This window comes from Cavia porcellus, unplaced genomic scaffold (genome assembly GCF_034190915.1).
Source record: "Cavia porcellus strain 051 isolate PalLab524CR breed Dunkin Hartley unplaced genomic scaffold, mCavPor4.1 scaffold_6, whole genome shotgun sequence".
Taxonomy (NCBI): Eukaryota; Metazoa; Chordata; class Mammalia; order Rodentia; family Caviidae; genus Cavia; species Cavia porcellus.
This window is the reverse complement of record NW_026947489.1, coordinates 29,348,313-29,370,412: the sequence shown is the minus strand read 5'-3', so window position 1 is coordinate 29,370,412 and position 22,100 is coordinate 29,348,313. Positions and strand designations below refer to the sequence as shown.

The following is a 22,100-nucleotide window of genomic DNA, read 5'->3' as shown; positions in this document are numbered from 1 at the left end:
CCTGGTGGATTCACAATTAATCCTGAACAAACTTTATTACTTAGTAGTATTTAATGAACACCCAGAAGTGTGTGTAGAAAGTGAAAGACTAAAATGTGGAGCTGTATCAAATGTGAACCACCTACAACGCTTAGCTTCCCACCTGTCAAGAGGTAGCAGATCTTGAGGTGCTCACTCATATTCCTTTGGAAGGGCCTTTTACTATGAATCAAATTGATACATCCTTAAAAAGGAAAAGACTACTTCTTTCTTACTAAATTCATAGCACTGTGGTTTTGTCTGTAATTCTTAGCAGCTTAAGGTCACTACTTCATCTGTATTTTCCTTTATTCTGGAGGGCAAGGGAAAGGCATTTCATCTTTTAAAAAAAAGACCTGCAGCAAAGATGCTCAAATTGCTTTGGTTGGTGGCATCATCTAGTTTGAGTAGAATATATAGAGATGCAGGCAGGTCTTGTTTTAGATTGCTATTGTTAGGACCTTTTTAAAAAAACATAGTCAAGATTTACAATAAACACAACAGTTTAATCACCTCTCTTATGATGACTTATAGCTTATTAGCATTCGTCCATCAACTAGAAATAGATAGCCAGGCATGGTGGCACACACCTGTAATTCCAGCACTCAGGAGTATAGCATGAGTTTAAGGTCACCCCAAGGTACACACATGATGAATTCAAGGCTCGCCTGAACTACCTTGTGTGATTCTGCTTCGTAAAACCAACAAACCAACAAACAAACCCCTACTCATTATATAAACCAGAAAGTTTCTGTTGATAAAATACTGTATGAAAAAATAAGCTGATCATAAATTATACCCCAAATACAATTAAAATTTTTCATTTGAAAAGATGAATAGGTACTCTTATTAGATCTTTGGTAACATACAGACTGAATCATCTGACTGTAGAAAGTATGCCATCATGCGGAGTTAGCACAGAAGAGAAAGAAAGCTTTTTAGGTGGTTTGCACATACAAATACAGTACATTTTGGAAAGTTAATTAACGTGCTGGTGCTTCCATCTAGAAAAAGCACTATATTATATGCATATATATGCATATATATATATTGCTCTTATATTTATATATATAATATATATTATATATATATATTGCTCTTCTTTCCACCCTCATCCTCATTTCCCCTGTCTATTCCACATATGTTACACAGGGAATAAATCAAACGAGGTTGACATAAAAAAAAACTGAATCGAACTACTGTATGAAACTTAAGGCTTAAAACTTAGTCTAAAATATTACACCTCTTGCTAAAAGAAGTTGCCTAATTATTAGAAGCTTGACACCAAATTTAGAAACTCCCTGCAAAACTTGGCAACCAATCTTTAGCTGCCAGAGAGCCTCAAAACCTTCCCTATTGCTACCTTCATCCTTTTTGCACTGCTATGGTCCCTCCTCCCTAATTCCCAGATATGGAAGATCATGGTCCAGTTTCTACTTACTGTTAGTACCAAAGCCAGAATATAGTCTTACATCTATAAAACCCAACGGAAAACATGAGAACATTTATATACTCCGGACAACCAGGTGCCTTAGCCTTTTGAACTGGCTTTTATTACTCTAATGGTCTGTGATTATCTGTTTTCATTTTGTCTGCTGTTTCTATGGTATGCTCATGACTTCCCCTCCACCAAATCATTAAGTTGCTACTTAGACAAATACAGACAACCTAAATATGTAAGTAACTAAAGAATAAAAGTTGGCTTGATATAGCTATGTCTTTTACCACCAACACCAATGGTTGTGAACCTTCAATGTTAATCAGAATCTCAAGAGACTTTAAATACCTGATGCCCAGGTCTCACTCCAAATTTATTAAACAAGAATCTCTGAGGATAAGATCAGATTTTTTTTTTTTAACTTTTTATTGGTACTGGGGATCGAACTCACGACTGCCTGCTTGCAAGGCAGGTGCTTATGCCGCTGAGCTAAATCTCCAGCCCTAGATATTAATATTTTTAAAAATTTCTCAGGTGACTGCAATATGTAGTTGCAAACCATGACATTACCTCAGGCCTGACTGGTTGTTCTATGGGCTTTTTCATTAAAAGTCTTTCCTTTTTTTTTTCGGTCCTTTTTGAGACAGTTTCACTATGCAGTTTGGGCTGACCCTGAACTCACTTTGTAGCCCATGCTGGCCTCAAAGTTTTGGCAATCCTCCTGCCTCAGCCTCCCACATGCTGGGATTATAAGTGGTACCCCCATACTGGCTTCTTAATGTGTTTTCCATACTCCAAGAGACACTTTCAAGAAGAGTCCCAGGCTGTGATTCAATTTAAAATTGGAGAATTATTTCCTTAGAAAAGAAAAATATAAGTAAAAAATGCTCTGGTTTGCTGGATATAGAGAAGGAGATGGATGTCTTTGCATAGTCTCCATTTGCCAGAAGGTGCTTTTGCTCCTTTTCGGACTAAAATCGCTAAAAGGAGATTTGGGGTTCCCATTAAGGAAGACTGACACTAGTCATTAACATATGACTCTTGAAGTTAAATGTCCAGGAATACTAGATTCCCAAGGTTTCCTCCTCTTACCTCCAGCAGGTCTATCATCCTGGTCATCTGGGAGTAGATAAGGACCCTATGTCCTTGAGACTTGAGCCGAGTTAACAGGACATCAAGGGCATACAGCTTTCCACTGTCAGTGATGAGGCTCTCCTTTCCTGGAGAAAAAAAAAGAGGAAGAGAGGAAACTTTAATTGAAGCAACAAAACCATTCACTGCAAAGTTGTATGCAGCCAAAACTACTAGAAATAGGACAATGTTGTCATGAGCACTGCAAAGTGCTCCACAGGAAGAAAGTAAAGCCCTATTAATCACAACTGCAGCTAGACATGGTGGTGCACACTTGTAATCTCAGCATTCAGAAGGCTGATATAGGAGGATCACAACAAGTTCGAGGCCAGTGAAAGCTACAATAGTGAGTTCTAGACCAGCCTGAAATATATAATGAAACTCTGTCTTAAAACAGAAAAATAAAACAGTCATAACTGCAAAAGTGCTCTAGGAAAATACATCCTGAAAGAGGAAGGTGTAGATTCTCTGCTAGTTGATGGTTCGCAATCAGATATCTACTGCTAGCACATTTGAAAGTGCCTCTGCTTTGCATTCTCACTCAGGCACACTAGGTGCACATGGACATTTATGATGTCTATGTTATATCTACTATAACTGGGAAAACGATTTCATTTTTCTGAATTCATCTATCTCTAGATATTTGTGGTGATCAAATGCTTATGTCCTGAAAGCATGAGAATGTATAAAAACAACAATTGCTCCTGTCTTCCCATGGAGACACGACATATAAGAAAAAGCAAAATAAACATACCTACCCAAACCTTTTTGTTTCCCCCCTTTTGTGATCCTATGGGCTAAACCCAGGTCCTTGTGCGTATTAGGTAAGTGCTTTATCACTGAGCTAGGTTCCTAGCCCATCAATCTTTTTATTATTCTTATATTATTATTTTAAAGTTAGTTATGTGTTTGTGATACACAGTGATTACATTCAGCATAGGGTAGTGTCAGCAAGCTGTTTAGAGTTTTCAATGGTAACAGCTCACTGAACCTATATGTGTGCCATAGATTCACCACGACTAGCTTAGGGCTTTGTATATATGGCACCTCGATCATTTTTATCTTCCCTGTAACCCTTACCGCCATTGAACGTTATTTATTTTTATTTTTGGTACTGGGGACTGAACTCACAACCTTGTGCTTGCCAGGTAGGCACTTGTACTGCTGAGCTAAACCCCTAGCCCACCACTGAACTTTAAAAAACTCATCAAAACTCGCTCTTCTGGATAATTTCAGTAGTTGGCTGGTAAATGTTATTAATGCAAGATATAATTTGATAAGGACACCAGGTTCATCTTCAGAAAGATGAACTTTGGGTTTGTGAAATGAAGCTGCTTTCACTAACTTATGCTTTCTCCTTTCTCTTCACTTAAGAAATGATTTTGACTGGAGATCTAAAGAATAGTTAACTCACAAGTTTTCATCTTATCCATTCAGTATTATTCAACTGCCATCATATTTCAGGAAGCAGAGTTTCCTGTTTGCAGACTGGTTCACAAACATGCCTTAAACAATTCCTGCCATTAAGAGGGGAAGAGAAGAGGCTTGAGAAGTAGGATAAGAATATATGTGCAAGTGGCTGAGGGGACACAAAAAAAAGGAAAGAAAGGATAGAGATCTCACATTCATAATTAACAACTAAAAGAGAAATTGTTAGGACAAACAGTCTACTCTTAGTTTTTGGGTTTGAACTCAAAGCCTTTCCTCTCAACTGCAGAGGCTGATAATTGAGAGCAACTGAAGAATTCTCAGTCGTCATTCCCACCACTCGTTGCCAAATGCACAATTACTATCTAACCTGAACAAGAACAAATGTGCTGACAGCACCATTACAAATCATCAGTCACTCTGTTTTTGCTACAAAGCTACGTGCCCTGAATGTTTACTACTCTGCACTACAGCTTGCCTTTTCCCACCTTCGGAACATTGCCAGGGCACATCTCCCCTTGGCCCCCCGCTCTGTGTCTGTGGCACACACCTTTGTTCAGTCTCTTTGTTTGGTCCTGTTTACATTAGTGGAATGCTCCTCTTTTTGTTTTTCCATATACACACAACCAAAAGACTACAGCTGGGTCAGAAGTGATTGCTGAGTTCTCTCCCTGGCACCAGACAAGGACACTGTATAAACTCTAAGCCTCTAGGCAGCAAAATTTTTGTTAACAATTTGAAGGGTTTCTTATCAAAATTACCTTTCTCCTTCAATTGTACTGCCAGGGGCATCTTGATTTTGACAGCTCCTGAACAATCCCCACAAAGACACAAATCAATTTTAGATATGGCATTTCTGTTTTCAGTAAAAGCATAAGGCTGAAAAAAAAAAGCCTATATATTTTCTTGCCAATGAATGAAAGTAAGTAAGCTAAATTCTTCAGAATTCCACAGCTCCCTCCATGCAAATATTAAGGCATATATAAATCTGTTGGTGCCTGAATTTTCATAAGTCTCAATGGTTTTCTAAATTATGGTTAAATGATTTTGACACATTTCTGCTTCCCACATCTACTTTACTGGCTAACCAGAATGAAATGATGCTAGAAACAGAAGAACTCAGATGTATGTATATGTTTATCACCCTACTGAAGTTGCACTGGACAAGAGCACCAGCTGTTGCTAAACAGGGCATTGAGCCAGGAGAAGCACAATTCCCTAGAAATCAGGCAAATTCTGCCAAGCCAAATCCAGGCCCAGCCCATTTTTGAAGCTCCAAAGATGCTGAAATAAATAGACCTATTCTCTCTCTCTCTCTATATATATATGTTAGGATTCAAACTAGCGCTTGCCAGACAGGTGCTATACCACTGAGCAACATCCTCGGCTTTTGTTCTCATTTAGATAAAGGTTCTTATTGTTCATAGTGACAAAACAAAACAAACGTAGCTTATGGTAGTAATACTAGGGTAACACACTGAATAGCATCTACCTCTTCCAAGGAAAAGAGCCTTTTGAAAGGATTGCACATCCTTCTCATGGAGAAGAAATCAAGGTGTAAAACCCAGGAGATTTTGGCCAATCTCTCAAGGAATGCAACAGAACCAACATTTCCCAGGGAAACACAAAATGTACAAATATAGAGGAAAAAGAGATAAATACAGGTCCCAGTGACACAACCCCCACCACCATCTCCACCCCAGTGAGTGTACTGAGCACAATGGGGTCAGTGAGGAGCTTGTCGGTTCTCACAGTAAACAGCCAGTGAAGCTGGTGCTTTTTATCGATGCAAAAAGAACTCAGACACTTCCTGCTATTTAAACAAGGTCCATTTTTCTTTCAAAGAACAGGAAAAGCCACAAGAGATTCCCACAGCAACAGCAATATGCCTCCTACCCCTGTACTGGGAATTAAAGAGCCAGAAGAAGAAATAAGGTGCTATATGATTCTCTCAATACCTGTACTCACCTCTTGCTTGGGACTCTGTGGTTTCCATTCTGGCCTACTTTACGCTTAGATTTTCAAACAATATACAATCACCTTCTTGCTTCATGTGTTCTAAGTCAGCTCTAAGGCCATATGTAATACTACTTTCAGATACTGAAAATGGCATCTTCCACTCAAAGAAAGCACTTGGAAAGCTACTAATGGGTTGACATGAGGCTCCCTGGTATTTGACACAGTTAACATTGAATGGAAAAACCAGTGCTGGGTGTGGTGACACATGCCTGTAATACCAGCACTTGGGAGGCAGAGGCAGGAGGACTGCAATGAGTTCAAGCTTGGCCTGAGCTATACAGCTGAGTTCAAAGCTAGCCTGACTACGTAGTGAGACCCTATCTCAAAAGATAAAAAAACAAAACAAAAAAGTAACAATCAGGCTGTTGGCACAGTTTATAGGAATAGTAGATGCTGAGCCAGATGTGGTAGTGCATACCTGTAACTCCAGAACTTGGGAGGGTAAGCTCAAGGCCAGCCTAAGATACACAGAAAGCTTAAGGCCAGCCTGACTGCACAGTAAAACCTTTCTCAAAAAAAGAAAAGAAAAAAAGAAAATGTAGATGGTCTCTTTTGAAGACTTATCTCTAGTTTACTTCCATTATATGTTAATAAAATGAGTATTATCAGATATCAGAGAATTTGGGCAACCAAAGCTTAACAGTGTAGTTCTAAGCCATTGCTCTTTGTCAGGAGGTGTTTTTTTTTTTTTTTTAATTAACGTATCCTATTTTATTTTTGCCAACAGGTTCTAGAACACGAGCCTATGAACCCTATGTTCAAGTTCCTTAAAAGTAGTCTCTAAAGCAAAGATGAAACCTAGTTTTCTTTCAATCCTAGTCCTTGACCCTAGGAGCTCTGGGAATCTGCTAGCATTTTGGCACAAAATACAGTTTTTCCTGTTTTTATCATTCAAATCTGTAATGCTTCGTGCAAGACACTGTTTATGCTACTTAAACCAGGCTCTCTGAGAGTGACGATATTCTCATTCATTCCACTGGCAAGGGCACAAGACAACTTACTCATTCAACCTGAAGCCTTTGCTACCATATTTTCCTTTTTTCTTTCTTTTTTTCTGGTACTGAATATGGAAGCCACTGCCTGGCCCATGCTAAGCAAGTGCTTTACCACTGAGCTACCTGACATTCCCCATCCTATTTTTAAAGAGCAGTATTTCTTTCTCCTTATCAAAGGACACTATTTATTTTTCTTTTTTGGTATCAGAAATCAAACTCAGGACTTGAGCTTCCCAGGCAGTTGCTTATGCCATTGAGCTATATACAGAGCCCAAAGGATAATATTTAAACACAAACCTAAAAACAACTATTGCTCCATTCAAGTTACAAATCAGCAATATTTTTACTTATACATTACTAAGGTAAAAAAAAAAAAAAAAGGAAATAGAAACTTTAAGAACTCCAAATTCCAAATATGTGAAAGCACTACATGGAGATCTCCCTTTCAGTCTCTTTGCCCAGGCTGGCAACATCCCAAGGAACACAGGACTCACCTGGAATCCTGATGAAAGACCAGCCATTCTGAGGCCTGATGCTCCACAGTCCCCCAGGGGGCTCTGGAAAGAACTGGGATCGGCGATTTAGCCAGTCTGTGGCCAGTTCAGGGGCCCCATTCAACAGACACTGCTTGGCTGCCAGATTCCCTCCTTCCTTAAGAACTCGTCTCTCATATTCTGCACTTCGGTCATTGCAGTAAGAATCCAATGGCACTGCGGTGACCTGCAATGAACCATAGAGAGGGCTCCTTTACATTTTTTCAGATATGCTAAGGTTTTTGGAATCAGATTAATGGAAATCAGACTACTGTGGATAATTCTTAACAACTAGTTTAAAATACTATTCTATTCTGATAAACTATGTTGTTCACAAAGTAAACCTCTCTATGTAAAACATTAATTTCCAGTAACATGAACCTGCAAACAAACTAAAAATACGAAAAAAACTGAAGGATGTAGATAAACCAGGACACAAAGTCAGCAATAATATATACCAGTACTCAGACACAGACATAGACACACACACCTAGTACTTTGCTACCCTGTTCATTGCTGGGCAGTGTTCTTGGCTATATGCTGTTAGCCAAACACACAATGGTGATGCTAGAATAGGAGCTGGAGTTAGTTATTTATTTAAGAATGAAGAGTAATGGTCTGGCACATATGAAGCAATGTGTAATGCTTTTGTGGCAAAGCTACTAAGACTTTCTATACTTCTTTTTCCTCTTCCCTAGCAGGTTTTCTAATTAACAAACCTAATGAAAGATAAGGGAATATCATGAGTGGTAAATTGGGGAAATTGGACAGTTGAGCGGGTAGGACAGAAACAATTGCCAGCAAGTAGCAAATGCATTTTCTGGCTAGAACAGAGACTGCAGTGTTTTGGTTTTTTTTTTCCTTTTTCCTTTTTCCTTTTAGGTTTTGAGACAGGGTCTTGCTTTGTAGTTCAGGGTGGCCCTCAATTCTCTATGTAGTCCATGCTACCCTTGAACTCATGGTAATCCTCCTGCCTCAGCCTCCCAAGTGCTGGGGTACGGGTGTGTACCACCATGCCTGGCTTGAAACTGCAATATTATTACAAAGCACAACCCAATAACACTAATACGCTGGCCTCTCTGTGGAGTAGGAGGTTCCTAACCAATATAGAAACACGGTTTCACACTTCTTCAGTTATCTGGATCTATTCCAAATCTACCGAGCAGTATTCAGTGGGCTAAAAAATAATCTGACAAGGAATATATGGATGATGACAAGGTTGTCTGCCCTTTGTTAAAACGTAAAAGTGGTGATGATCTGTCAAGCTCAGATGACAAAAATACTGAAAGTCCATTACAAGCAGTAAACTGCTCAGAAGAACTTTGCAGACAAACTAAGAGATGGGGAGAAACTGGGTATAAGGAGCAAGAAAAAAGGAATGAGAGAGATTAGAACATAAAACACTGTAGCTAGGCAGTTCTGTTATGGAAGTTAAGCACTTAGGAAAAATCTATCTTGCTATTTTATTTTCATGTTGTTCAACTGTTTTTTCAGACAGGGCCTCATTATGTAGTTTAGCCTAGGCTTTTTTTTAAATTGGTGCCAGGAATTGAACTCATGACTTTACATTTGCCAAGCAGGCACTTACGCCACTGAGCTAAACCCCAGCCCTAGGGTAGGCTTTTAAATTCACTATGTGGTCCCTGCTGACCTAGAACTCATAGCAATTCTCCTTTCTCAGCAACTGAATGTTGGGATTACAGACATGTACCACCACGTCCAGCCATGTCAATCAATCTTTAGGACAGTGATTCTCAAATATGCATAAGAACATGCATGCATAAGAAGATGAAAAGTATATATTTTAATACAGAAATGCTGAGGGATAGGCCAGTAGACCGAGGTTCTTAAAAAACAGTCTAGCATCTCAAGCCAAGCATTTAGAAACAATTTTGGAGATATAAACAGTAAACCAGCTGAACATGCAGTTGCAGGTTAACTCTGCTGGGAAACAGATTTAAGAAAGAACATTTACCAATAACCAAAGAATATGGGCTCTGCCTCACAGAAGAAAGTGAACTGAGTTTGCCGGGAGGCAATGCCATCTACAGTCCAATTACAAAATTACAAAGGGCCACTGCAAACAGGCCAGAGCTCCAAATCTCACCCAGGTTCATTTTTGAAATCAGTTCATCCAGACAGTACAGCATCTCTTAGCTCCTTTATCCTTTACAGAAGTTGTTTTCTTGCTTCTAATGTATTTGTTTTTCCCAACTGTTACGTGAGCACAGGTAAATACTGATTGAAACACAGAGCAGGTAATAAAAGCCAGAGCTCTCTCTGCTATGGCTTGTACTTGCAGTACCCCAGCAGACCCTGGTACAAGCAGAGACATCTCCAATGTAGAAGGTGAGTCCCAAAACCTCACAACCCACAATACTTTAACTATAAAAATGGTTAAAGCAGCAATAGTTTAGATTTTTGAAATATAAGCAGTTTCATGTCTTTCAAAAAGCATGTGTACTTCTTAGAGGAATAAAATATACTTAGTTTTTTCTAAAGAAAGATTGAAAGGGACCAATTTTATACTCAAAGACACATGCTTTTTCTTTGCTGGTAGAAAAGCAGAACAAACCTTGACTTACACATAAAATATGGGCCCGTATTCTCAAGATTAAAGTCAAAAGCCAGAAACTTAGCAAAAGGACAGGGAGAGAGAATGTGTTTCTGCCTAAGTCTCATTTCTAGGTACTCGTATGGTCTAAAAACAAGAAAACATTTTTCTTTCAGTTATAAACTTTCACGTAGTTTTCAATTTTTATTTTGCTGATATCATTCCAAGTCCAGGCCTGAATTCAAGGCACAGTTCTTACTGAAGTATTTTTTAATGTTTTGATAAGCTTCTTTGGCCAGGAGCCCTGGATCAAGATATATGCAGAATCATAGAATGTCATCTTCTAAGTACGTCAGCAGTGTACTTGTGAGGTCCAAAAGAGGACAAAAAAGTCCACTTCTATTTAGAATAAATCCTGCTTCCTGACAACTCTGTTCTAGACATCCTTACCCACTCTGCTAACACCAAGTGGCATTCCTGGTAGATCGGAAGGAGGGGAGACAAAGCGTGACATAGCACTCTTCTCTCCCTAGAAATGGAAATGCATTCTCTCCAGTCTCACATGATCCAATCCCTGCTTCTTGCTTCATTAACCTCAAAACTAGAGTACCTCAAACTATAGCACCTCAAGCATTCAGAGCATCCTTCTTGAGAACATGTATGTTCCTGCTCTATCTCTGGGAAGCATGACTGCTTTCGTTTTTTTGGTAAGATGAATTCCCAGGTTTTAGTTTATTAACTCTGTAGAAATATCATTTTAGCTTTTGATAATACAACTTCTAAAATGTCTTCCTTAGTGACAAAATTATTCTGAAGCTGATCCTGAAGTTCTCATAGCATATGCAAGGAAAATTGCTTTCTTTTAATTCAAGTTCAGTTTTAAGGCTTCAAAAGAAATCAACTTCTCTCTTCCCATACAAATACTGGGGGTAGGAGAAGTAAGAGTCTTGATATTCCTCTCCCAGAAAGCTAAACTTCCTCCATTAGGGCACTTGGTATACAGTGATCAGATTAATAGAAGTAAATCAGCCATGCAACTATGAGGCTCAGAGGCTGCCATGTATGGAAGCACTTGACTTCAGACGCTTCTTAGAAAAAAATCCATTTCCCTGCATCAATACCAAAAATACTTTGAAAGAACAGAACACACACAAAATCCAAATACTTTCTGGATAGCTAATATAAACCCACAAGCTGACACTAGTAAGAGAATTTAAGTTCACACAGCACAGGGCCAGAAGCTAGAAATCTAGGCAGGCAGGACTTGAAGGAACTCAGGACGTTATTTCCATGTATTATCTTTCTCTGGATTCCTTCTTCCCTCCCTCCCACCTTCTCTCTTTCTCTCCCTTCCTTCCTTTTTTCCCTTCTTTTCTTTTCTTTCTAAATAAAGTCTTGCTGTGTCCATGCTAACTTTGAACGCTCTCTGTAGCCCAAACTGGTCTTAAAGTGACTGTTATCCTCCTACCTCAGCCTCCTGAGTGCTGGGGCATGAGCCTGGTTACTTTTTTTTTTTTTTTTTTTAATTTAAGGAGAAAAAGAAAAAAAAAAAAAAGCAGAAAAAGGGTACAAGTTATACAGAATTTCAGAAAAAAATAAACAGTAGGAAGCCACTAGTTAATGGACTATATATTGTCATCTTAGAAATATTTGTTCAAGTTACAAAATTAAATCATATAAAGTGGACATTCAAATAGCGAGCCTGGTTACTTTTTGATAAACTTTAAGGTTGGAAACTGACAAAAACAATGGCAGATATATGTTTCTAAGAAAGACTGAAAAGATGACTTCTTTGAATAGAAACTATGAAAATAGACTTGTTGAGTGGAGAAATACAGAACACAGAAGGCTGGCTAGGGATGTGGTAGAGTACTTGCCTAGCATGTACAATGTCCTGGGTTCAGTTTTCAGTACCACCAAAAACAAACAAACAAAGATGGGTAAGTAATGCGAGCCTCATAGTAATGCGAGTCTCAGATGCATGAAAGCTGTCTCTTGGAATAAAAGGAAATCAGCTGGGAAGAGGGGAAACTCATTCTTTTCTCTAAATGCTGAGCTTGGCCATATCTATTCTGTCTCTTTCCCTTCACTCACTTCTCTATGGCTGGAAGAAGACAGCTCCTGTTTGACTCTGATCAACAAGGAGAGAAAAGGAAGAGGAAGATGAAGGCAAAGTAAACAAGTCTGTCAGCCAGTGGAAGCCTTTGCTGCAGTGACACTTGTCAGTGCTGTTTCAATAAACAGCGTAGCAGAGAGGGTCCACACAGCAGCTCAGAGCGAAACCCCATAGAACTACCCTGCTCTGCAAATAAAGAGCATGGCTGCTGAATGGTGAACAAGATGCAACAGTCACTTTTCAGACACAACAGATCTGTGAGCTCCAGTATGTGAGCAAACATCAGACAGAACTGGCCTGGTGCTGGAGCATTATGTTTCCTTTTGTTACATGGAGACTGTGCTGTGGAAGTAAGGCCAGATCGAATCTCCCCATAATTGGGCCCCCTCCTCTGAAAAGCCTCAAAAACCTCAATGCAGTTGACAAAGGGCTCCCTCTCCCGGACTCTGCTGTTGGTGTTAATCTACCTGACAGATGGCTTGCTCCCTTTATAGTTCAGAGTCCCCGACTATATGAGAAGAAGCTGTGTACCATACAGCTACTTCCAAATCCATGCAACTCAAGGTGAGGAAGGCCAGAACCATGGATCTGCCTGCCCCATGCCCTCCATTCACATACACTTGTTTCTGCAGTGCTGGAGACTGAACCCAGGACCTTGCTCAAGCTAGGCAGGGGCTCTTTCTCTGTCCTTAAATACTAGGGTTTATATGTTTCTGAAGGAGCAAATAGCTTAGAATGGTTCTGTTTAAGCAAAAGATCCCTTGAAAATTGCTTTATTTCATATTGTTCCCTCCTGTGGCACTTACTCGTGGACTGGCCACACACAAAAAAGATGGCAGCTCAGTGAGCAGGCAGCAACGAAGTGAGGAGGTAGCTGATCTCCGCTGATGGATGACCTGGTCTGAGTAGCCACTCACTGCTTTACAGTGGCTGCTGAAAACAAGAGACTATAAAAACAAAAATGCAAGTTAGTGCCAAGGACAACTATGCTCAATGAAGCAAAATGGAAAAAGTGCTACATATTAAGCATCTGACTCAAAAACTTTCTTTCTCGCTAATTCTATTAATCCTAATACACAATCACTAATCAAAATGAAGTATATAAAATAATTGAGACCTGCACTGATTCCAAATGTGGCCTTATTCATGTACCTTAAAGCAAGCATCATTCTAATTGTAGTTGCTAAAAAGGGAATGTTAATCACAAGTAAAAACCACAAACTTCAGGAGACAAACACTTTTATGTGGGGGGAAGTTGGATTCTTTCGTTATACTACGGAGGCAAACATATCTTAAAATAACAATAATGACTAACACAATTTCCTTCAAAACTTTTCTTTAAGGCAGTTCAGCATCTTGAAATTAACAAAGTACAAAGTAATTCTAGCAAAGATAACTTTTCTTATACATAAATATCAATAGAAAGGATCAGGAAAAGGAAACAATTTCTTTAGTACCCCTGACAATCATTTAAAACTGCAAATTTTTTTATTACTATACCAAAAATAATTTTTTTTTGTCTTTTTCGTTTTTATCGGTACCAGGGATCGGACTCACGACCGCACACTTGCAAGGAAGGCGCTTATGCCGCTGAGCTAAATCCCCAGCCCCCCAAAATACATTTTAACAGGCTTTACAGCTCATACTAAGACTTTGGTTTATAGTCATTTATATTAAGACTTTAAGTATGCAATGTTCAACATAAAGAGAAGTTCACAGTGAGATCTACTGGAAATGCATAAGTTTACTAGTGCAAATCATTAGCGCAATGTTAGACCTTTTATCTGCATTCTTGACCGCTTCATTTGTTCTACTGGTTTTTAATAAGACAGACTGGTGACCTAAATAAACATATGGGGGAAGATAACACAAAAGACAATCTAACGTATACTCTGTTATAAGGTAAAGAAAACAAGCTACAAGATCAAAACAACAACTATGGCCTGCTGCAGGACCATAATTGCTGTAATTTCAGTAACAAATCTCTTAGAGGCTTCTTTGCTCAATACATACACATTCTCCCATTCATATGGGCCTATTTTACACACAGCTTGAATCGCTCAAGTAAATTAGTCCCTAAGGATCATGGTTTGAGAGAAGTCATCTTAAGTCATCGGATAGGACATCATTAGTGGCCTCTATGAATGAATTAGTATATTCTAAATAACGATCATGTACAAATTCAAGACTTCAGCTATTTTTCATAAGAGCAGGGCTCCCTTCTGTGGTTTCCAATCACAAAGTATGTAAGTTTTTTTGTAGCACTTTATTACACTGCTGAACCCGTGTAACTTTGACTTGTTTTGCTTTTTCTGTAGACGCTTAAGTCCCTGGCATTACTCAGGGAAGAATTTTAGCCTTCTGGTAACTTTCAATCAGTGTTTTCACGCTGCTGGAATCTCTCTGATGTTTATCCAATGCTCTATATAGGCACATTCATTATCATCTCAATACCTTCTGTGAGGATCATTAGGAAGATTATTGGGCTAGGTGTCATTCTATTTTCCAATGATGAACACAGACAGCTAGAAATATTACCCCCCATCCTACCATTAATACACAAGGAAAAGAAAAAACAAAAACAAAACAAAACCAACCAAACCAACATATCCAAACAAATAAAAATGGGAATCAGGTTTTTATTAGCTTCCTAAAAGCAAATTTCTGACATTAGCAATAATTTCTCTTGCCCCTCCTTGGGTTCGAGAGATGAAACAACAGGTCTATCAATTTCTGTTAATCTCTGCCAGCTACAGAAACAGTTTGGGCTGCTAGTAGGGGATGCCCTGTGCCACTTAGACCATGCCTAGGCAGATGGTTAAGGTAGTAACAGTAGTTGACCTAAAGACATCTGAATTATTTACAACATCTAAAGAACAGGAATTACACAATGTCTTTGCCAGGGATCTCTGTCAGGCATCCTCATTTTGAGTATTCTCAAAAGGCAAAATTCAGCCAAAATTTGTTTCTTACTACATTCCAAGACTGTAAAAGATTAAGAGAATGTCCATTTCTTTTAATGCCTCCCTTTCCACAACGTAGTTATTACTACAAAAGGGAGAGAACAGGCATCATAAGAGTTTCTTCTTAACAAAATGTTACCTAGTTACTTTTTTTTTTTGGAAAAAGTCTATCTACTAATAATTCTATTTCCAGGGTGATCATTCCCAATTTAGGACACATTTACTTGTCTTAAATGTGCTAGGTTACACTGGTATTGTCATCGGAAGTCACTTATTCAAGGTGATTTAGAGCCTTCTGATTCTAGATTTTAAAGAAAATACAAAAACCAAAATATACCTCACTAGTTCAAAAAGCTCAACATACACCATTTGCTTTAGAGAAAATCTACTATCCTTGAAATATTTTTCATATGTATACTTTTATAGATTATTTTCTCTTAATATTAGTTCCATGAAGTCCTCATTATTATAAGAGGTTCTTGGTATCTCACTATCCAATTTCAAGTCATACAATAACAAGAATTTTTAGATACAGAAAATTTAATGCTGAGACAAAGAACACTAAATATCATTGTGTAAAACGCTTGGAGGATAAGAATAAAAAATGGAGGTTCACTATTTTAGTCTACTTTGGGCAGAAAATGGTTTTACTTAGAATGTCACACTGTGGGGGATGTGACTTATTTTTAATGTGGCCACAGCTTTTGCTACTCCATTGTCTCTTTCTCATGTTCTTGAATGTTTCATTATCCTGTAAGCATTGGTAGTTGTGTATACACTGTTGCCAAAACCTCAACTTACACGGTGAAATGAGGATTTTTCAATCAGTCTCTATATGTAAAACTCTTGAGTGAAATAAATATGCCAGGATGAAGGCCCTCACAATGGCACATTTCTTGCCACACTGTAGCAAAGAAAAACACAGATGTTTTCTCCTTTCATACAGACTTAGTTAACCAGGGGCCACGCTTTCTTTTCCTCATTTTAAAACTAGAGAAAAGATTTCACTTTAAACAAAAGGATGTAGTATTTATGAATCAATCTTTACGCTACATGGATTCTATTTTCTTTCTTTTTTATTTTGGTACTGAGAATCGAACTCAAGACCTTATGCATGCCAAATGGGCACTTATGCCACTGAGCTATATCTTCAGCCCCTCTATTTTTATAGATATTGAAGTATTCAAATAAAAAGAGAGAAAATGAAAAGCAGAAACACACAATGGCTTCCCAGAGTTTTCCACTAAAAGCACTGACAGCTCCTATGAGCTCAAGAAATTATGATATAGATACTGTAACTGAAAACTAACATTTATCAGAAGAATTTTTGAAAACTCCCTCTTTGAGGAATTGTTTATCAATAGCTAGTCAGTAAAGCTCTTAAAGAATTAACAATAAAGCTTAAACACTTGCTTTTTTTTGGAAAAAACTCTTTATGTTAAGATCCTTTATATATTTTAGATTGCAAAATCTGAAATGTCTGTTTCTTTGAGGTGTTTGGCTCTCCAGAGTTGTAGACAAGGCCTTCAACACATACTAGGCCTAAGTAAATAATTACCAAGACAACAGTTTACTGACACTGAGATAACAGAATCAAATACTGGTAAATGTTTCTACCAACCAACATGTTTACTGTGATATTTACTTGGGCATTGAGTATGTTCTGCCCCAAAGCAGATGACCATAGGTCCTGGCTTATTCTTTTAGCAAAGGATTTTTTTTTTCCTTTGTCGTTTTGAAACAGGTTCTCTCTATGCAGTTCAAGCTGGTCTTGAGATCACTTTGTAGCCCAGGATGGTCTCGAACTCACAATGATCTTCCTGCCTCAGCCTCCCGAGTGCTGGGATTACAGGCATGAACCACCATGCCCAGCTCAGGATTTTTGTTTTAATTATTTTTTGGTGTTACCACATAGCTCAAGCTGGTCTCTAACTTGCAGCAACCCTCCTGTTTCAGCCTTCGGAGTGCTGGGATTATTACAAGAGTATGTCACCATACCTACCAGACTCAGAATTTTTTAAAAACATGAGATATAAACTCTTTATATTCTTTAGTACTGTCCTTATTCTTGTCATACTGAGGACTGAACCCAGGGTACCACTGAGCCAAATCTCCATCTTGAGTTTTATTTTGAGACAAACTGGCCTCAAATTTGTGATCCTTTTATACCTCAGCCTCCTGCCACTGCTCCAGGCCATTCTTCAGTACTCCTTACCTCTTGGAAAGCAGTACAGGAAAGGAACTCTGACCAAAGAACTAAAGTATGAAGGAAGGCGTGTGAGAGTAAATTTATGAAGGCTTTACATACTATTTCTGCCTGAAATTCTCAACAGTAAAGGAGTGTGGAGAAAAAGAAAATTAAGTGAAATATATGCTGGCTTTGCCTCACAAACAACAGAACACAATGTGAGAGAAGCATTAACATCAAGAAATTTAAAATATACTCTGTCCCAAACACTCCCAAGTGCCAACTGATCTGTATCCTGGCCTAGTTCTTAGTTCCTTGATGCTTATCTATCATACTGAAGTTAATAATACGAGAATGGTAGTTTCAAGAATTCTGGAGTCTGGAAGAACATGGTGGATAGATAGCAGCAGCCTGAGAGGCTCTCTGAGAAACTGCAGTTGAAATCCAGGAATTGTGCCGGGCAGGAAGTCCTAGGCAAGGGGGGATATTCTTTGCTGCCAGGAACGAACTAAATTAAGAGAAACCAACTAGAAACGCAATCCTGGTGATACAGCAGGAACAGACAAGGAAGCTGGATCCCACGCCACTGGAATCTGCAATCTGAACTTCCTGCAGCCGCTGTTGTGTCCCGGTCGGCACAGCGGGGAGAGAGGCGCAAAAACGCGGAGAGTGGGAAGCGTTGAATGGAGTTGGGAGTGGGGCTGGCAGGGTGCCCTGCATCGACCTGCGCTGAGTGAGCAGATCGGGACCCTTCCATAAAGAAGGAGGCTTCAGCGGAGGACATACTCAGACCCGGCAGACTTCCCGGAATGAGATGCTGTAGTGACTTCAGTCACATATTCCCCTCTCAAGTGGGATTGGTGGGGAGTGCCTGGCCTGCGAGACGCCGCTGGCTGAGATCCAGTAGGCTAGCCGAACCCAGGTCCCAGCGCCTGGAGGTGCACCCTAGCGGTGAAGCCTTCGGTAGGTTGACCTGGAGGGGTGGCCGGGCATAGACTGCCCAGGTCTGTGTCTCCCTGGTGCACTGCGGTGGGCAGGAACACCTAGCCGGCGCAATTCAAACAGACTGTGGCCAACAGGGAAAGAAGCTGGGCCTCCTATATACGCTTATATATAAGGAACAAAGAATATGGGAAGAGGGAGCAACAAGAAAGGGTCCTCGGCCCCAATCCTGAGAAACATGCAATAGCAGACATGGCACCAATAGACATAAAGCGCTATCTCCAGAGCCTCATAGACAAGTTCAGGAATGAACTTGTCAGGAATGAACAAGTTCAGGAATGAACAAGTTCAGGAATGAACTTAATGACCTGAAGCTAGACATAAGCAGAATAATTAGAGAAATGCTAAGCACCGCCCAAGAAAAAACAGATGGTGGAATGGAAGACCAGAAAAAAAGGGGAGAACTGTTTGATGAAGAAAATAGAGAAAGCATAGAGTATGTGAAGCAGGTTCAAAGAGATTACCAGGAAACTAAAAACTCTATTGAAAGCTGGCATAACAGCTTGAAAGAAACTAAGGACAGATTATCTGACCTAGAGGGCAGATTTGTAATATGGGAGCATGAAATGAAAAACTTCTTAAAAATAACAAACAGCAACAATACAAAAGCTAGAAGATGATAAGAGGATCTATAATTTAAGAATTAAGAACATAAGAGAAGAAGGTGGGGACACAAACAAATGGACTACAAAAGCTATTCACAGAAATAATCCAAGAGAATTTCCCTAATTTAGCAAATGGTAAAGATACTCAGATGTACGAGACATACAGGACTCCAGCCACCTACAACCCAAACAGAGCTACACCCAGGCATATAATAATCAAAATTCCAGAAATCCAATATAAGAACAGAATATTAAAAGCTGTCAGAGACAAGAAACAGATCAGTTACAAGGGAACACCCATCAGAATTACAGCAGACTTCTTGGCACAAACCATCAAATCATGAAGAGCGTGGGGGGAAATAATTCAAGCTTTGAAAGAGAATAATCTCCAGCCAAGATTGATATATCCTGCACAACTGTCCCTAGAAATTGATGGAAAAACAAGATGCTTCCAGGATAAAGAGGAACTAGGGGAATTTGCAACCACTAATTCAACTCTACAGAGAATACTGCAGGATAGTCTAAAAAAAGGAAAATACCAAATTTCCAGAAATAGTGACAGAGAGGCCACAATGAATGGAGCAGAAAATGAAATGAAGAAGACAAACTGACAACAAACGACAGAAATAGAGCTCAACAGAAATGAGGCAGAGAAGATCGGAAGGTAGGCACAGCTATTTTGGAGAAAACAAGACATCATAATAGCTAGTGCTGATTTAGTATCTTGTTTTGAATTCCCATCAAACTTGTATTCTTCTGTCTCCATCGGTCTTAAAAGGTTGTATCTTACTGGATTTTATTATATATGATAATATAAGCAAAAATTTTTATAAACAAGGAGTTTATATAGAAACCATTGTTCATTTTCTATTAACTGGTCCTAAATACCTTGTAATAATGTCATTCTCTTGAATGGTTTTATAGTGTCTTGATATGTTTGGTGCTACAGTATACGAAGTAAGATTTCAAGGAAAGAGACACTATGGTAACTATTTTTATGTCAGGATATCTTGTGGTGAAACACTATTTTGCTTAAATGGTTATGTTTTGACCTGCGCTGTTCTGTGGTTATGCCCTCTTTTATCTCAATCCCCTTTTTGTGAATTACTTTTTTATTTTTTTAATTAAGGGAAAATAAATAAAAAATAGCAGGATACATTATAGTAACCTACTTTGATTTCCTATTAACTTGATTTGAAATCCTGTATTGCCCTCACCATCTTGTTTTGACTGATTTTCTCCTATTCTGCTTTGCTTGATAGTACCAAGATCGAAAGTATAGGCAACAACTGTGAAGACAATAAGATTCATTATGACGCCCATTCTGGTTGACTATTCTCTTCTTTTAAAGTCCTGTAATGTCTCCAATGTTTTGGTTTTATTCTTTACTGTTTTGCTCAATTTTATTATAACTGATGATATAGGCAATTTTTTTTAAGATAGCAAGAGGCAGTATGGTAACCATTGCTGATCACCTTGTATTTTGTTTTTACATTATCTATTATGTCCATCCTTTTGATTTGACTGACTGTTCTGATATGTCGCATTTGGTTTTACTCTCTTCAAAAAAAGTAATAAGAACTGTGGGAGTAATAAAACCCAAAATGTGTAATTGTCATTGTACAAAAGAAAAGAAAGTGCTCTAAAGGTTATAACTGCATATATGTTTAAGTGTACAAGATAGATAACCATATTACTGAGTGTTTTTTGGATTATTGAACAAAACTGTTTGCACTCTCACTGTTTGAAAGTCCACTTTATATGCTTCAATAATGTAACTTGAACAAATATTTCTAAGATGAGAATATGTAATCTATTAACTAGTGATTTCTTACTGTTTATTTTTTAAATTTTGTATTACTTATACCCTTTTTTTTCCTTTTTCTCCTTAAATAATAAAAAAAAGAAATTTAAAAAAAATTCTGTAACACAGAATTCAAATTTAGTATTAATTGCAAAGTAAGAACAAGGATTTTACTGGCACATTACAGGGATGAAGGGAAAGCCTTCAGACTATCCAAATTTATTCATGTCCATAGGGAGAAAAGGAGGAAGATTAATATAGGCTGCTCAGTATGGCTTCATAGCTTACCACAAACAAGATGATAGCACATAGCTGCCTATATGAAAAAGAATTGATGCCTTCACTTTAATCTGATGTAGGAAGTTATATTTAGGAGACAGGGTGTTAGAACAAAATTATGCTTTGTAGAACAAAGGCAGAGACGATATAAAAGTAAAACATTTTCTACCTTCACCTTGAGGACAAAGCTGAATGTAGTGGGGCATGCCTGTAATCCCAGCACTCTGAGAGGGTGAGGCAGGAAGATTGCAAATTCAAACTTAGCCTGGGCAACTTAACAAAACCCTATCTCAAAATAAAGAGGGTAACTGGATACATGGCTTAGTACAAAGCTCCTACGTTCAATTCCCAGTACTGAGGCTGGGGAGTTGAATACGGGAAAATTAATTCAAAGATAACTTAGTAGCTTTAAAGACATTTCATTAAAAACACTACTTGGATTTTATAAGAGAAAGAATTTCATGACAATCTTTGCAGTTTTTACATTTCCTTTGGCTCTTCTCGTAGGTCACTGTGCCTGAAAATAAGCCAAATCTCATTTTCAGGACTGATCTGGAACATAGACCCTGAGTTCCACTCACATGTGCTTCTGTTAAAATCTTAAAACATAATTTACATTTATCAAGCATATTAAAACAAGGCTACTCCACTTCCTAGTATCACAGAAGAAAGCAAAACAAAGAAAAATTATCATATCCGTATTATATTTACAAATAATCAAAATTTTAAAGTCAGAATTTGGTACCAAATTAAATGAAAATTAAATTCACAATACAACATAGTTTGCAATGAAAAAATTGCTCATAATGGCTAGTCATATAAAATTTCTTTTATACTCTTCTTATGTAAACGAGACAAAACCAATGTGCTCTGGAAAACTTTTCTGAATATGAAAAACTCAGCTCAAAGAAAGCAGTGTTCCCATGATAACTATTTTGCTCATCTGAATCATTTGATTCCTTCAAATTTGCTAAACTTTATATTTAAACTACCTTTGAATACCAGCTATAAATGTATGTACTAAGTC

The 22,100-nt window shown here is 38.3% G+C and overlaps 1 protein-coding gene across 2 annotated transcripts in view; it reads right to left on the bottom strand.

Moving 5' to 3' along the window:
• Ino80 (INO80 complex ATPase subunit) overlaps window positions 1–22,100 on the bottom strand; it is a 126,065-nt gene that overhangs the window by 31,179 nt on the left and 72,786 nt on the right. Inside the window, exons 25-27 of one of the 2 annotated variants that reach the window (XM_003475702.4) lie at window positions 13,039–13,179; window positions 7,524–7,749; window positions 2,549–2,676 (exon numbers count right to left, since the gene is read on the bottom strand). In XM_003475702.4, coding sequence (XP_003475750.1) covers window positions 2,549–2,676; window positions 7,524–7,749; window positions 13,039–13,179 — 495 coding nt within the window. The remainder of the gene's footprint in view (window positions 1–2,548; window positions 2,677–7,523; window positions 7,750–13,038; window positions 13,180–22,100) is intronic. The other variant, XM_013158823.2, reaches the window with a different exon arrangement.